General features: G+C 42.9%; 1 protein-coding gene across 3 annotated transcripts in view; it reads right to left on the bottom strand.

Annotated features, from left to right (window-relative positions):
• PAWR (pro-apoptotic WT1 regulator) overlaps positions 1-16,136 on the bottom strand; it is a 117,775-nt gene that overhangs the window by 16,970 nt on the left and 84,669 nt on the right. For all 3 annotated transcript variants that reach the window (XM_044280403.1, XM_044280401.1, XM_044280402.1), the window contains exon 4: positions 10,892-10,920. In XM_044280403.1, coding sequence (XP_044136338.1) covers positions 10,892-10,920 — 29 coding nt within the window. The remainder of the gene's footprint in view (positions 1-10,891; positions 10,921-16,136) is intronic.

Here is a 16,136-nt window from a genome sequence, read left to right as displayed (position 1 = left end):
AAATTGTGAGTGAGCCCACTCCTTTGGATGAGAAGCAACCCCACACATGAATGGTCTCAGGATGCTTTACTTTTGGCATGACACAGGACTGATGGTAGCGCTCACCTTTTCTTCTCCGGACAAGCCTTTTTCCTGATGCCCCAAACAATTGGAAAGAGGCTTCATCGGAGAATATGACTTTGCCCCAGTCCTCAGCAGTCCATTCACCATATTTTCTGCAGAAGATCAATCTGTACCTGATGTTTTTTTGGAGAGAAGTGGCTTCTTTGCTGCCCTTCTTGACCCCAGGCCATCTTCCAAAAGTCTTCGCCTCACTGTGCGTGCAGATGCGCTCACACCTGCCTGCTGCCATTCTTGAGCAAGCTCTGCACTGGTGGCACTCCGATCCCGCAGCCGAATCCTCTTTAGGAGACGATCCTGGCGCTTGCTGGACTTTCTTGGATGTCCTGAAGCCTTTCCTAACAAGAATTGAACCTCTTTCCTTGAAGTTCTTGATGATCCTATAAATTGTTGATTGAGGTGCAATCTTAGTAGCCACAATATCCTTGCCTGTGAAGCCATTTTTATGCAACGCAATGATGGCTGCATGTGTTTCTTTGCAGGTCACCATCGTTAACAATGGAAGAACAATGATTTCAAGCATCACCCTCCTTTTAACAGGTCAAGTCAGCCATTTTAACCCAATCAGCCTGACATAATGATCTCCAGCCTTGTGCTCGTCAACATTCTCACCTGAGTTAACAAGACAATTACTGAAATGATCTCAGCAGGTCCTTTAATGACAGCAATGAAATGCAGTGGAAAGTTTTTTTGGGGGGATTAAGTTCATTTTTATGGCAAAGAAGGACTATGCAATTCATCTGATCACTCTTCATAACATTCTGGAGTATATGCAAATTGCTATTGTAAAAACTTAAGCAGCAACTTTTCAAATTTCCAATATTTATGTAATTCTCAAAACTTCTGGCCACGACTGTACAGATCGGCAGTGCGGGAGAAGACGGTGGGGCGGGCAAGTAATTCACTAGGCAGGCCAGTGACAAAGAGGGCGTGCCAAATTGATGACGATTCTTTAAAAAATAAAAAATAAACGGAATCCTCAAAGGCGAATTGATCAAAGTAATTGGATTAATTACCCAGACCTACCATGAAAGATATTTCTTTGACAGTCAGACAAAAGATCTTTCAATCGGAGGAAAATATTAAACATGGCCAACTTCTTTTCAAACGACAACGATCTGTCATCTGTCAGCCAAAATGGTCATTCATTGTGAAATTTCCCCTTTATACAACATGTGGGGGAACGGTTATCTGCTATCAAGTATGGCAGGGCAGCTCCTAGCTATAAGACATTATGAGGGGGATTTTTTAAGTCAGCTTTCTTGAGTCTGCACCACATTTATCAAATACTGCATGTTGTTTGATAAATTTGGTGCACCTATAAATATGACACTTCTCTAGAGACTACACTCCCGTTTTCCAACACCAACTGGAGTGAGATTGTGCGTTCCTTCCCGACAATTGCCTGCTTGTCAGCAGAGGAGACCACTGCATTTACACGCAGCACTCACTAATGCCATCACTCTTCCCAATACAGTGTCATTTGCTTACACGGCTCGATCTGCTGCCAGCCAGCGTTTCGCTCATTATCCTTAATCGGCGCCACTTTTACATCACCAGATAATCACTAATGAGCGTTTCTATCAGCGCTAGTTAGCGATCATCTAGCTGAGAATCGGTCGTGTAAAGGGCCCTTTAGAAAGCTGCAGGTGATGAATCTGGAGTGAAACTAATTACCAGAGCTAACCAAACCAACTTTCCCACCCACTTTACAAAACCAAAGTAAATGGTGTAAAAATGCTAAATGTCTCAAAATCTCTTATGCAAGTCACATCCTTATTTTGTGACATTTTAGAGCAGAATTCTGGAATGGAAATCTTTATAAATTCATATCCAAAAAGTGTTCCTTCTGTAACTCCTGATACTATAGAGAGAGAAAAAAAACTGTCTGCAAATGAAGCTTTTTAGAACCTAGTATAGATAGTGGTCTGCACAGGGGACAGAAAAAGTAAGGGGTCATACACATTAGATCAGGGACTCCAGCTGTTGTGAAACTACAATTCCCAGCATGCACTCTTACTTGTCTGTTCTTGTAACTCCCATAGAAGAAAAAGGTGGATTCTGGTAGTTTCAGAAAACCTGGTGGAGGTTGCTGATCCCTGCCTAAGGCCCTATTCACACGTCCGCAATTTCATTCCACATTTTGCGGAACATAATTGCGGACCCATTCATTTCTATGGGGCCGCACGATGTGCGGCCCGGCTCTGGAAATGCGAACCCGCACTTCTGGGTCTGCATTTCCGTTCCCGAAAAAAATAGAACATGTCCTAATCTTGTCCGCAATTGCAGACAAGAATAGGCATATTCTATTAGTGCCGGCAATGTGCAGTCCGCATCCTATCCGCAAAAAAAAAAAAAACGGAACGGACACGGAAACAAAATACATTCATGTGCATGAGGCCTTAGATGAATGTCAGCAGAACCCGCTGGTTTCAGTGACACCGGTCTGTCTTTCCTCGTTAGCTGAAGATGAGCGCACAGAAAGCCATGGTTTCTGCCACGGTTGTTCACTTCAGATGCAATGGTCATGCTTGTGGCTTAGCTCCACTGAATGGAGCTAAGCCACGAGTGGACAGGCACCGCAGCTAGAAGCAGCGGCAGTCTGCGCACCACACCAAGAAGGGACATCTACTTTTTTAGGACTGCCCTGGCTTTTAAATCACAGGGATGCGAACTGCAGTACTGCCTCCCATTGAAAACAATGCATCCACAGCAGGAATTCTGGCCAAAATCTGCCGTGTGAACAGCCCAAAAAGTTTTTAGAAACTCCAGATACACGTTATATGCTGTAAGGATAACGATTAAGCACTTCTCTTTGCTTGTAAGTTAAGAAAACAAAAGGAGGCTGCCTGTCTGCTAATGAAAAACACATCCTGGCAGGCGACTCTGTATATAAATACTGCTCCGCTGCAAGAAACGTGAGGTTTCCAAACACACTCACAAAACAGGAATTTAGGACTCTTCATTTTACCATATTTAGGATTGTTCTTTTCTTTTTTTGATATTTTTATTTGTCAAAATGTAGGCAGAAGCATGTGCCAAAAACATGCAGATATTTAGGTGAATTTTCAAAATAAGAGAGAAAAGGGCTTCACTAACATCACAAGTAGGCATAATGTGACCGCAGAAAACAATGCTCGGGTTTCCAGTAACATAAGCAATGCAAGTACGTGAGTGGACGCCATAACGATCCAAGCCTGCAAGGCGACATCTCTTTATAGCTAGATATTTTTAAGGGGGCTGATACAGGTCCTACCCTGTGACATACCACTATATGTTACACAATAACTTACCCCTGCGAGCTGTGTAAACAATCATCCCTACTGACCTTCTGCATCCATAGGGCTTAATATGGCAGTGGTCACCACTGTCTGGGCTGCCCATAGGCAGGTCCTCTTCTTTGCTGTTTAGCACATGCTCAGATGAGGATCCGTCCAGGGGCTGCACAAACAGTGGTAGGTGAATCACATCAATGCCGCCATATTGCTCCTTGGGATGCAGCAGGGGGTGAAGGATCGCAGTTTACACAGAGCCCAAATACAGGCCACCGGGACTTCTAATAGTGGTATGTCACACAGTAAATAGATTGGAACATGTCCACTCAACAAGGAGCAGAAAAAGAAAAACAAAAGCGCGCTGCTCGGCTATCTATAAAAGTTATTATTAAAAACATACATAAAACACTGTAAATAAAAGGCTAACTACGCGTTTCAGGCCTGATGAAACTGTAACTAGCCTTTTATTTACAGTGTTTTATGTATGTTTCTAATAAATAACTTTTATAGCTAGCCAAGCAGCGCGCTGTTTTTCTTTTTCTGCTCCTGGTTGAGCGAAAATGTTCCAATGTGTATTTTGGATTCCATCTGGAGGATTCCGGCGAACAAGAACAGAAGCCTGACCTATCCTCTCTACAGGAGAGACCACGCCATTTCCTAGTGTTGTGCCTGGATTTGCACAACATTATTTGGTAAGGTATCCTCACCTTGAGTCCTTATCTGGGAACCCTAAGGCTACATGCTAACTGACATTTTTAACGGACGTTTATTTCACTGATGTCTTTCTGAAAAACGGACATTAAAAATTGACGCTTTCAATTGTATGGGGGGGCAAGTCTGTCAGTGAAAGACAGACACGATAGAACATGTTCTATTTTTTGACGTCCGTTGGTCTTAAAACAGACGTGATGGCCGCTAAAAAAAATGTATATCACATATCCGTTTGCATGTAGCCTAAGGTATTTCACAAGGGAGAGGCCCCTATTATTTTTGATTTTACAGTAAATAGATTAGGACCTATCTGCAAAGCTTACCCTTTAAGAACTGTTGAGGATAAATAATCCTGTGTGTTCTAGGTCCAATTTCATTTTCACAAAAGCTTCAAAGCTGAAGCAGTCTTGTCAAAAGTGTTTATTGTTCCTGTCTGGACATAACCGCATGCTTCAATTTATCTCCTGTGTTGGTCATTTGTAACTCAATGTACAAGATTTTGAATGATGTTCTTACAGATATGACTGCCTTCAAACACTGCAAAAAGTTTCATATTATGAATTAAAGTAACAGGTTCCTCCTAAAATGCTCTAAAGTGATCTAGAATGCATCACTTCTAAGTGATCCAGGAATCTTCTATTATAAGTGATGCAGAGTTCATCTATTCCAGGCATCAGCAACCTTTGTTACTCCAGCTGCTGGAAAACTACAACTCCCAGTATGCATACATGCCCAGCTTCTTCTAACTCCCATAGAAGTGAATGAAGCATTCTGGGAGTTGTCGTTTCTAAACAGCTAAAGTGCCGGAGATTGCAGATCCCTGATCTATTTGAAGCGATTTGGAGTTCATCTATTCGAAGTGATCCAGGCGGAAGCCAGGCGAAACGTACGTCGGGGTCACCCCCTGGACTCTGGGTCTGTCCTTTACTATGTCTGTTCCATCATTTTGTTAGCCTGAATATGAAATAAGTAGGGATGTTTTTTATAGCACCTGATATTTTGCAGTAATAACTTTACATTTTGATGGGCCTACAATATGTTGATATTGCTCTGATATAGGCATAATGATTAGCTAGCCACCCACAGGTGCTATGTAGGTGACAGTACATATATGTCTTTTCCTTCCTTGTTATATGTATGAGCAAACCATAAAGATACTTTACCACCCTCTGAATTTAAAAGTGTGTGGGAGATAATCAGACCTGGTTTTTGGGAGATGGGGTTCTTGTCCATATTGTGAATCAACATTGCGTGTAATTTTCAACCTGATTCTATTTTATGATGTAATAAAGGATGTATTGGGATGATGTGTGGTTTTGCATTTTTTGGCGGTCTATTCCAAGAGATCCGGCGTTCATCTATTCCAAGAGATCCGGCGTTCATCTATTCCAAGAGATCCGGCGTTCATCTATTCCAAGAGACCCGGCGTTCATCTATTCCAAGAGACCCGGCGTTCATCTATTCCAAGAGACCCGGCGTTCATCTATTCCAAGAGACCCGGCGTTCATCTATTCCAAGAGACCCGGCGTTCATCTATTCCAAGAGACCCGGCGTTCATCTATTCCAAGAGACCCGGCGTTCATCTACTGTAAGTGAGCTACAGCTCATCTATAGATGTACCTTCAGTGACTGACTACACATCATCTCATCATCTCACCCTGTCCATGGTACTGGCAGAGGCACCACCATTGTAATCTACATTATATGCATTACTAAATATGTATTTTCATATGCACATACAGTACAGACCAAAAGTTTGGACACACCTTCTCATTCAAAGAGTTTTATTTATTTTCATGACTATGAAAATTGTAGATTCACACTGAAGGCATCAAAACTATGAATTAACACATGTGGAATTATATACATAACAAAAAAGTGTGAAACAACTGAAAATATGTCATATTCTAGCTTCTTCAAAGTAGCCACCTTTTACTTTGATTACTGCTTTGCACACTCTTGGCATTCTCTTGTTGAGCTTCAAGAGGTAGTCACCTGAAATGGTTTTCACTTCACAGGTGTGCCCTGTCAGGTTTAATAAGTGGGATTTCTTGCCTTATAAATGGGGTTGGGACCATCAGTTGCGTTGTGGAGAAGTCAGGTGGATACACAGCTGATAGTCCTACTGAATAGAAGAAAAAAGCAGCTAAGTAAAGAAAAACGAGTGGCCATCATTACTTTAAGAAATGAAGGTCAGTCAGTCCGAAAAATTGGGAAAACTTGTGTCCCCAAGTGAAGTCACAAAAACCATCGAGCGCTACAAAGAAACTGGCTCACATGCGGACCGCCCCAGGAAAGGAAGACCAAGAGTCACCTCTGCTGCGGAGGATAAGTTCATCCGAGTCACCAGCCTCAGAAATCGCAGGTTAACAGCAGCTCAGATTAGATACCAGGTCAATGCCACACAGAGTTCTAGCAGCAGACACATCTCTAGAACAACTGTTAAGAGGAGACTGTGTGAATCAGGACTTCATGGTAGAATATCTGCTAGGAAACCACTGCTAAGGACAGGCAACAAGCAGAAGAGACTTGTTTGGGCTAAAGAACACAAGGAATGGACATTAGACCAGTGGAAATCTGTGCTTTGGTCTGATGAGTGCAAATTTGAGATCTTTGGTTCCAACCACCGTGTCTTTGTGCGACGCAGAAAAGGTGAACGGATGGACTCTACATGCCTGGTTCCCACCGTGAAGCATGGAGGAGGAGGTGTGATGGTGCTTTGCTGGTGACACGGTTGGGGATTTATTCAAAATTGAAGGCATACTGAACCAGCATGGCTACCATAGCATCTTGCAGCGGCATGCTATTCCATCCGGTTTGTGTTTAGTTGGACCATCATTTATTTTTCAACAGGACAATGACCCCAAACACACCTCCACGCTGTGTAAGGGCTATTTGACCATGAAGGAGAGTGATGGGGTGCTGCGCCAAATGACCTGGCCTCCACAGTCACCGGACCTGGACCCAATCAAGATGGTTTGGGGTGAGCTGGACCGCAGAGTGAAGGCAAAAGGGCCAACAAGTGCTAAGCATCTCTGGGAACTCCTTCAAGACTGTTGGAAGACCATTTCAGGTGACTACCTCTTGAAGCTCATCAAGAGAATGCCAAGAGTGTGTAAAGCAGTAATCAAAGCAAAAGGTGGCTACTTTGAAGAACCTAGAATATGACATATTTTCAGTTGTTTCACACTTTTTTGTTATGTATATAATTCCACATGTGTTAATGCATAGTTTTGATGCCTTCAGTGTGAATCTACAATTTTCATAGTCCTGAAAATAAAGAAAACTATTTGAATGAGAAGGTGTGTCCAGACTTTTGGTCTGTACTGTACATAAGTGTGATAGTTTCAGCCAACGTCTTAACATAACCACATAGCTTTCTAAAAAACTGGATAATAATAAGATGTCCTATGTCACAGTTATACTACAGTTACTTTATTACAACTGCAAGAGACCCAATAATGAATGACAAAGCACAAGTTGATAGTTACTAGGTTATATGTGAGTACTTAATTGTATCCATAAGGTGTGGATTAAGAAGGTACAATATACAATTATAACAGCTCTGTGGGGATCTGGGGATGTAGTTGCATTAATCACCTAGATAGATAGCCTGGGCGAGCTGCACCCATGGACACATGGGTGGACACCCTCCAAGACCCAGTCCAGAATATCCCAAGCTAGGACGTGTAGTTCCTCTGCCCTGTACCAGGCTCTACTAGGGTGGCCACTGGCTTCACCTAAAAAAAGCTGAACCTCACCGGTCACACCCCCAAACTGATAAACCACGCCCCTGCTCTATGAAGCCACGCCCCCACCATCACCCATGAGAGAAGCCTCAGTCAGTTGATGCAGCTCACGCTCAGACAGCACAATGCTGCTGTCTGAACGTAAGCTACTGAAAAGGAGGACATCCCTGCGTCCGTCCAGGCCCTGTGCCAGACGGAGGACAGGGAACCAGAAAACCAGACTGTCCGGCATAAAACCGGACGTCTGGCCACCCTAGGCTCTACCCACTGTCTCCTAAAGTTTTAGGTTTGGCCCACGGTTTTAGTATCCCCTGCAAGAATATTTTGCAGTCACAGCCAATGCTTATCTAGACCACGAACACCACAACCTAAGCGCATGGGTAAAACTCCAACCACCAACACCCCCCATCATTCCGCAGTCAGCGTTGTAAGTACTCCAATGACACCCCCGGGTTTGAACTCGTGCAGTGGTATTTCCCCAAGGCTAAGCCCCTTAACCGAGACCCCCTGTGGGGACGGCACCACTGGGTCTACCTTTAGCCATCCACATAATGGGAGTAGTGGCAGGGAGAACAATGGTTAAATAGAGGCCCCCGAGACACTAACTAGACTAATAAAAAGATTGCTTTACACTAATTACCAATCTTGTTCCTGGCCTTATATAGACATAAGGTCTGGCCAGCACATCTCACCTCATAGCTGCGGGGTCTGGATGAGCATGGCGCGTGTATGTGTGGACTGTGTCTCCCATGGCGCCCCTCCCAAATTTCCCAGTGAAGCTACAGGGTCCAGAGGTTGAGGGAGCCCAGACGGGAACCCCTCTTGTCCTACCCAAAAACCACAACAATAAAACTCAATAGAGCTTCATGCTGGAAAAAAGTTTGCATCGCTTAGGGCTGTGGGTTCCGGTCTAATTCAATCTACTATAAATGGCTTTATTTCATAGTGTGCCTCACTGCTAATGCATCCATCAATCACATACTGAGAATTAAGAACTACAATCAAATACTGTGTTTTTTCAGCTTGGTCAACCATTCATACTTCCATTTAATGAAAGGCTACACCATACCAATCACTTATAAAGCTTCAAGAACATTTTCTTGATGACTCAGGTTTTAAATATATTGCTGTAGCCACCAAAGTTTATTTCAGGAGATCTAAAACTGATGACTGTGGAATATTGGTCTGAACTCAACACATAACTAGTAACACTTAGGCTGGGTTCACACGGGCGAGATTTCCGCGCGGGTGCAATGCGTGAGGTGAATGCATTGCACCCGCACTGAATCCGGACCCATTCACTTCTATGGGGCTGTGTAGATGAGCTGTGATTTTCACGCATCAGTTGTGCGTTGCATGAAAATCGCAGCATGCTCTATACATTTTTCACGCAACGCAGGCCCCATAGAAGTGAATGGGGCTGCGTGAAAATCGCAAGCATCCGCAAGCAAGTGCGGATGCGGTGCGATTTTCACGCATGGTTGCTAAGATGAAAGTCTATTCACTGTATTATTTTCCCTTATAACATGGTTATAAGGGAAAATAATAGCATTCTTTAATGCAGAATGCTTAGTAGAAGGTCAATTGAGGGTTAAAAAAATAAATAAAAATTAACTCACCTCCTCTTCTTGATCGCGTAGTTGCCGATCTCTTCTTACTTCTTTAATCATGAGCTGCCGGCTAAAGGACCTGTGGTGACGTCACATCACATGGTCCATCACCGTGGTGATGGACCATGTGATGAGCTCAGTGACGTCACCACAGATCCTTTGACAGGTCCTGAAGAAAGAACAGGAGACCGGCAGCTACGCGATCAATTGGAGGAGGCGAGTTTATTTTTATAAATTTTTTTAACCCTCAATTGACCTTCTACTAAGCATTCTGTATTAAAGAATGCTATTATTTCCCCTTATAACCATGTTATAAGGGAAAATAATTACATCTACACAATACCGAACCCAAACCTGAACTTCAGTGAAGAAGTTCGGGTCTGGGTACCACAGTCAGTTTTTTATCACACGCGTGCAAAAAGCATTGCACCCGCGCGATAAAAACTGAACAATGGAATGCAATCGCAGTCAAAACTCGCGCGGGTTTGCCGCAATGCACCCAGGACGCATCCGGAGCCAAAACGTGACGCCCGTGTGAACCCAGCCTTAAGCATTTGGTCAAGGTAATCGAAGCACAGTGCACTTCAAATATTTTCAAGACAAAGGGGGAAATTTACTAAGACTGGCATTTCGTATGCCAGTCTTAAACCAAAGTACATGGGAATATAATGCAGCAAATTTATTAAAGGACACTTGCCTCTTAATACATTTGGTTCATCTCTGCGTGTCTGTGCAGCTAACATTTTTTATTATTTTCGCTATAATTTCTACCAATACGAAGAGTAGTACATGCTATATGTAGGTTCTCCAGGCTACAGATATTAAATATCTATCCTTAGATGGGTGGGAGTCCGATACCCTCTCTGATCAGCTGTTTCAGGGAGCTGCGGCGCGGTGGACTATACAGTGTTCAATACCCCTATGTAGTGGCCATGCCAGGGTACACAGCTCATATTCCAAGTGAAAGGGAGCTGAACTTCAGTACAATGGCACCGTGAACTACACAGTGTACAGATATTTTTTGCATTCACTCCATGGCTGATTGTGGGGGTGCCAAGTGTCAGATCAACACTGCTCTGATAGTAACAACCTCACCTGAGGCAAGGTCAGCAATATCTGTAGCCTGGTGAACCCCCATTTGAGCAGCTGCGGAAGCTGTGTCTGTGGCACATGTAAACTTGCCCAATGATCTTGCAAAATACCCAAAAAGGGGGAGACTATTAGAAATACTGTACACCATTATCCTACACTCATCTTAAAACTGCAGTGATTTTGTATGTGGTAAACTATAGATGTACGACGCTAGTACTTCAGATTACACTAAACCATACAATGTACTAAATGCCACCTGCTATTTTATGATTTAGGATGCTTTTACCCATCAGGCATATATAATTGTAAACCACTTACATTTTTTTTTTCTTACCTCTTATATCGAGTTGGCACATTTCTTTCCTAAACAAAGAGAAGCACACATAAATTAATGATAAATAATAAAATAATAACCATAACCAAACAATAGATATTTTCCTCTAGAACAGAACTATATTAGAAATGATATTTGTGTGTTTGAAGGGAAGCAGAATTTTATTTATTTTTTAACCAAAATCACAACAGCATAAAACAAGGAACACATCTTATGTACATCAAATGTGACGCTACGTCATGGGACTTGCTTTAGCATGTCTGCTTTATCCACTGAAGTCTCAAGCAGCAATGCATCCAAAAGTAGAGCATTCACAGTGAATATTAATTACACCTATAAAAGCCTTGTATCTGTAGAGGCTGTATTACACAGCCCGATTTGGCAGACGATTGTCAGGAGGGAAGCGGTCACTCCCGGAGATTGCCTGCTCACTAGTGGAGGAGACCACTGCTATTACATGCAGCAATCTTCTCCAGAGCTTGGGAAGGAGCAAACGTTATATGCCATCGTTCGTCCCCAAGCTGTATAGTGGTTTGCCGGAGGAAATAGTTATTAGATATGGATTGCCAGATGATCAAATGTTTGCTCATTCATTGGGCAATCGGCGGCAGTATTACACTGCCAGAGGATCGTTGACGACCATTCATACGAACGCTCGTTAGCGATTATCTGCCGAAAAATCGAGCAATGTAATACGTGCATAAGGCCTAGAAAATATTCTGACAGCAGCAAACCAAACAAGCTACTGTGTCACATACTGAGGTTCATACTACCCCTGAAATTTGTGGTGGTGCAGGCTCACTGAAGATCGAAAAGTTAGGTGCCAAATAAAATGAGTCACTGCTAAAAGTGGGTAAGAAGCTACAGCAGGTGGAGTGTAGTACACGCAACACCACCACCAACTATTGATGTCTATCTAGCAGTAGTACATGGTCCTCTGAAGAGCTGTTGAAGCTCAAGTTCTTCTGACATATTTAAAGCATTTTTCTGTTGTAGATTTTATTATTATTTTTTTTACATGTGACCCAGTATGCTTTTCATACAGAAGGAACATCCTCGTTTGCCCGATACCCTCAACCAAGGTGCATCGTGGCGTTTTGGAATGCATTATAACTTGTCTTGAAATCCCCATGGAATAATAATCTGAGCATCTTTTCTGATAATTCTGCATTGAATTTGTGCGGTTCCTCTGTTATTCCTTAAGAATATTCTGAATAAACTGGCAACTGTTACCATCACCCTTGTCTAAGAACAGATGCTGCCATTATTTGCAGAATACAAGTAATTACTAATACATATATGCGCCGGTCCTTAGTGTACTTGAGAGCTAATTTGCACATGGATTAAAAGACAATTAAAAGACTATTTTTGCAAGATTGGAAGATCAGTTCTAGCAACTAAAGGAATGGGTATAATTAGTGGAGCTATCCCTACCAGGCACTGTACACAGTTTAACCCCTTAACGCAAAACGCTGTGTATGTACGGTGGGGGAAGCTGTGCCAGAACGCATTCCGCCGTAGATGCACGGAGTTCATTTAAATGCTCCCCAGCCGAGATTGTGCGCCGGAAGCGCAACTTAACCCACTGTGTCGGGGACCGAACAACTCCCGCTTGACGGCCAGGGACCAATCAGCTGTGGTCCCGGCCACAGATCACTGCGACAAGTCTGTTCCTCCCTGCGAGCGATTCTCCACATGTGCACACACAACTCCTCCTCTTGTCCCATCCAGCTCTCACTGAAATGAGAGGATCGCAGATGAGAAATGGCTTTCTGTACATAATTCATTGCGATTGGTCACCTGTCAGGAACAGACCAATCACAATGAGTTATGTTCAGAACGCTATCTCTTAGCTTCAATCCTCTCATTTCTGTGAGAGAATTGATCGGAGCCAGAGCCAGTCAAACAGATCTGTAAAAAAATAAATAAAAACTAAAAGTGCCCCATCATTTGTCCCTACTACCTGTCACTGTGTTCTGTCTGCCAATAGTGACAGTACATCAGCACCCACAATTACACTTCAATAAACACCCCAGTCCCTGTCATTCATGCTGTCAGTAACCTGTCAGAAAGCTTTTTGGGAATTCATTAGGGTTAGTTAGGGAGTTATCAGCTCATCAGGTTAGAGCTCTAGTTTTAGGCCCCTTGCAGATGAGCGTGTACGGATTAGGTGTGGATGCGCTGCGTCTGCGATCGTGGAAAATCGTGCGAGTAGGTACGCAATTGCAGTCAGTTTTGACAGCGATTGCATTCCGATGTTCAGTTTTTAACGTGCGTGTGCAATGCGTTTTGCATGCGCGTGATAAAAAAACTGACTGTGGTACCCAGACCCTAACCCGGACTTCTTTACTGAAGTTTGGGTTTGGGTTAGGTGTTCTGTATATTTCATTATTTTCCCTTATAACCATATACAGAATGCTTACTAAAATGTGGCTTTAGGGGGTTAAAAAATAAAAATAAAGTAACTCACCTCATCCTGTTGTTCGTGCAGCTGGCATCGTCTTCTTTCTTCTTCTTTCAGGACCTGCCAAAGGACCATTGATGACGTAATCGCGATCACCACGTCTTCTATCTTCATTCAGCAGGACCTGTGCTGACATCACCACGCGATTATGTCATCAAAGGTCCTTTGGCACTAGCCTAATATTGTACATGACCCCCCCACCCCCACCCCCACCCCACTACCACAAAAGATATGACCTGTTAAAGGCCCCTTTACGTTCCTTCCCAACAAGCGCCTGCTTATCAGTGAAGGAGACCGCTCATTTACATGCAGCAATCTCCTCCATAGTATGAGGAAGAGCAATCACTAATGCCAATGTTCATCCCCATACAGAATTTGTTTGCCGGCAGCAGAGTATATTTAGATGACATGATCTGCTGCCGGCAAACAATGATTTTGGTGATAGTACAAATGATCATATTATCACGTTCATCGGGTAATCGGTAGCACCTTTACAACAGCAGATAATTGCTAACAAGTGTTCATATGAAAGTTTGTTAGCGATCATCTGGCCGATGTTTGGCCACTGTAAAGGGACCTTAAGACAGACTCCACAAGACCTTTGATGTTGTCTTCTGGTATCTGACAGCAAAACACTAACAGCAGATCCTTTAAGTCCTGTAAACTGCAAGGTGAAGCCTACATGGATCAGGCTTGCGTTCCAGCACATCCCAGAGATGAGTGATTGGATTTAGTTCCGAGAGATTAGGAGGCCAAGTCAATACCTTAAACATTTTTTCATGTTCCTCAGACCATTTATGAACAATTTGTACAGCGTGGCAAGGTGCATTAACCTGCTGAAAGAGACCAAGGGAATACCGTTGCCATGAAGACATGTATCTGATCTACAACAATATTTGTGTCAAAGTAACACCCACATGAATGCCAAGACCAAAAGTTTCCCAGAAGAGCATTGTCCAGACCATCACAGTGTCTCCTCTGGCTTTCTGTCTTCCCATAATGCATCCTGATGTCATCTCCTCTCCAGTGAATGAGGCACATATACCTGGCTGCCAACATGATGTAATTACACCCAAGAATGCTTAAGGAGCTCAGTTCAGTCATTGCTGTGCCCCTGTTTATAATATTTAAGGATTCTCTAGGGACTGGTACAGTGCCAAGTGATTGGCGCAAGGCAAACGTGGTGCCCATATTAAAAAAAGGATCAAGGTTCTCCACAGGTAATTATAGACCAGTTAGTTTAACTTCTTGTGTGGAAAAAAATGTTTGAAGGACTCTTAAGGGACTATATACAGGAGTATGTGACTATAAATAATATTATAAGTGATAACCAACATGGGTTTACCAAGGACAGAAGTTGTCAGACTAACCTGATTTGTTTTTTTGCGGAGGTGAGTAGTAGCCTGGACAGAGGGGCGGCTGTGGATGTAGTGTTTCTGGACTTTGCAAAGGCTTTTGATACTGTCCCTCAGACTTTTAATAGGTAAAGTAAGGTCTATAAGCTTGGAAAGTATAGTTTGTAATTGGATTGAAAACTGGCTGAAGGACCGTGTCCAGAGAGTTGTGGTCGATGATTCTTATTCAGAATGGTCCCAGGTTATAAGTGGTGTACCCCAAGGTTCAGTGCTGGGCCCTTTACTATTTAATTGATTTATTAATGATATTGAGGACGGGATTAATAGCACCATTTCTATTTTTGCAGATTACACTAAGCTATGTAGTACTGTACAGTCTATGGAAGATATCCATAAACTACAAGCTGACTTGAACACTCTGAGTGATTGGGTATCGGCTTAGCAAATGAGGTTCAATGTGGATAAATGTAGAGTTATGCATCTTTGTAGTAATAATCTCTGTGCTTCATATGTCCTAGGTGATGTAACACTGTGAGAATCACTTATAGAGAAGGATTTGGGTGTCCTTGTGGATGGTAGATTAAATTACAGCATACAATGTCAATTAGCTGCTTCTAAGGCCACCAGGATATTGTCATGCATTAAACGAGGCATGGACTGGCGGGGCAGGGATGTGATATTACCAGTTTACAAAGCGCTGGTGCGGCCTCATCTGGAATATGTAGCTCAGTTCTGGGCACCAGTACATAGAAAGGATGCACTGCAGCTGGAAAAAGTACAGAGGAGAGCGACTAAAATGATAAGGGGCATGAAGGGTCTTAGTTATGAAGAAAGATTAAAAGAATTTAATTTATTTAGTCTTGAGAAGAGATGTCTAAGGGGGGACATGATTTACCTATACAAGTATATAAATGGGCCATACAAAAAATATGGCGAAAAGCTGTTCCACGTGAAATGTGCTCAAGAGACAAGGGGACACTGCCTCCGACTGGAGAAGAAAAAGATTAGTCTCCAGAAGCGTCAAAGTTTCTTTACTGTAAGAACTGTGACTCTGTGGAATAGACTTCCTCAGGACGTGGTCACAGCAGGAACAGTGGACAGTTTCAAAAAGGGTTTAGACAAATTCTTAAAAGTAAAAAACATTAATGCTTATGAAAACGTGTAGAAATCTGAGTCTCACTTCTGGGATTTGTGTCCCCACCTATCCCTTGGTTGAACTTGATGGACGTATGTCTTTTTTTTTAAATGTGATTCATCAGATCAGGCTACCTTCTTTCATTGCTCCAGTGACCAGTTCTAATACTCAGATGCCCTTACATTGGCGCTATACGTGGTAAACAGGGGCCAACATTGGCGCTGTCAATGATCAGTGGTTCTGCAGTATGTGGTTATAACACCTCTCTCTTAACCAGCAAATTTGTGGTCC

Source organism: Bufo gargarizans, chromosome 2 (genome assembly GCF_014858855.1).
Source record: "Bufo gargarizans isolate SCDJY-AF-19 chromosome 2, ASM1485885v1, whole genome shotgun sequence".
Classification (NCBI taxonomy): domain Eukaryota; kingdom Metazoa; phylum Chordata; class Amphibia; order Anura; family Bufonidae; genus Bufo; species Bufo gargarizans.
This window is presented reverse-complemented; position numbering and strand designations above follow the sequence as displayed.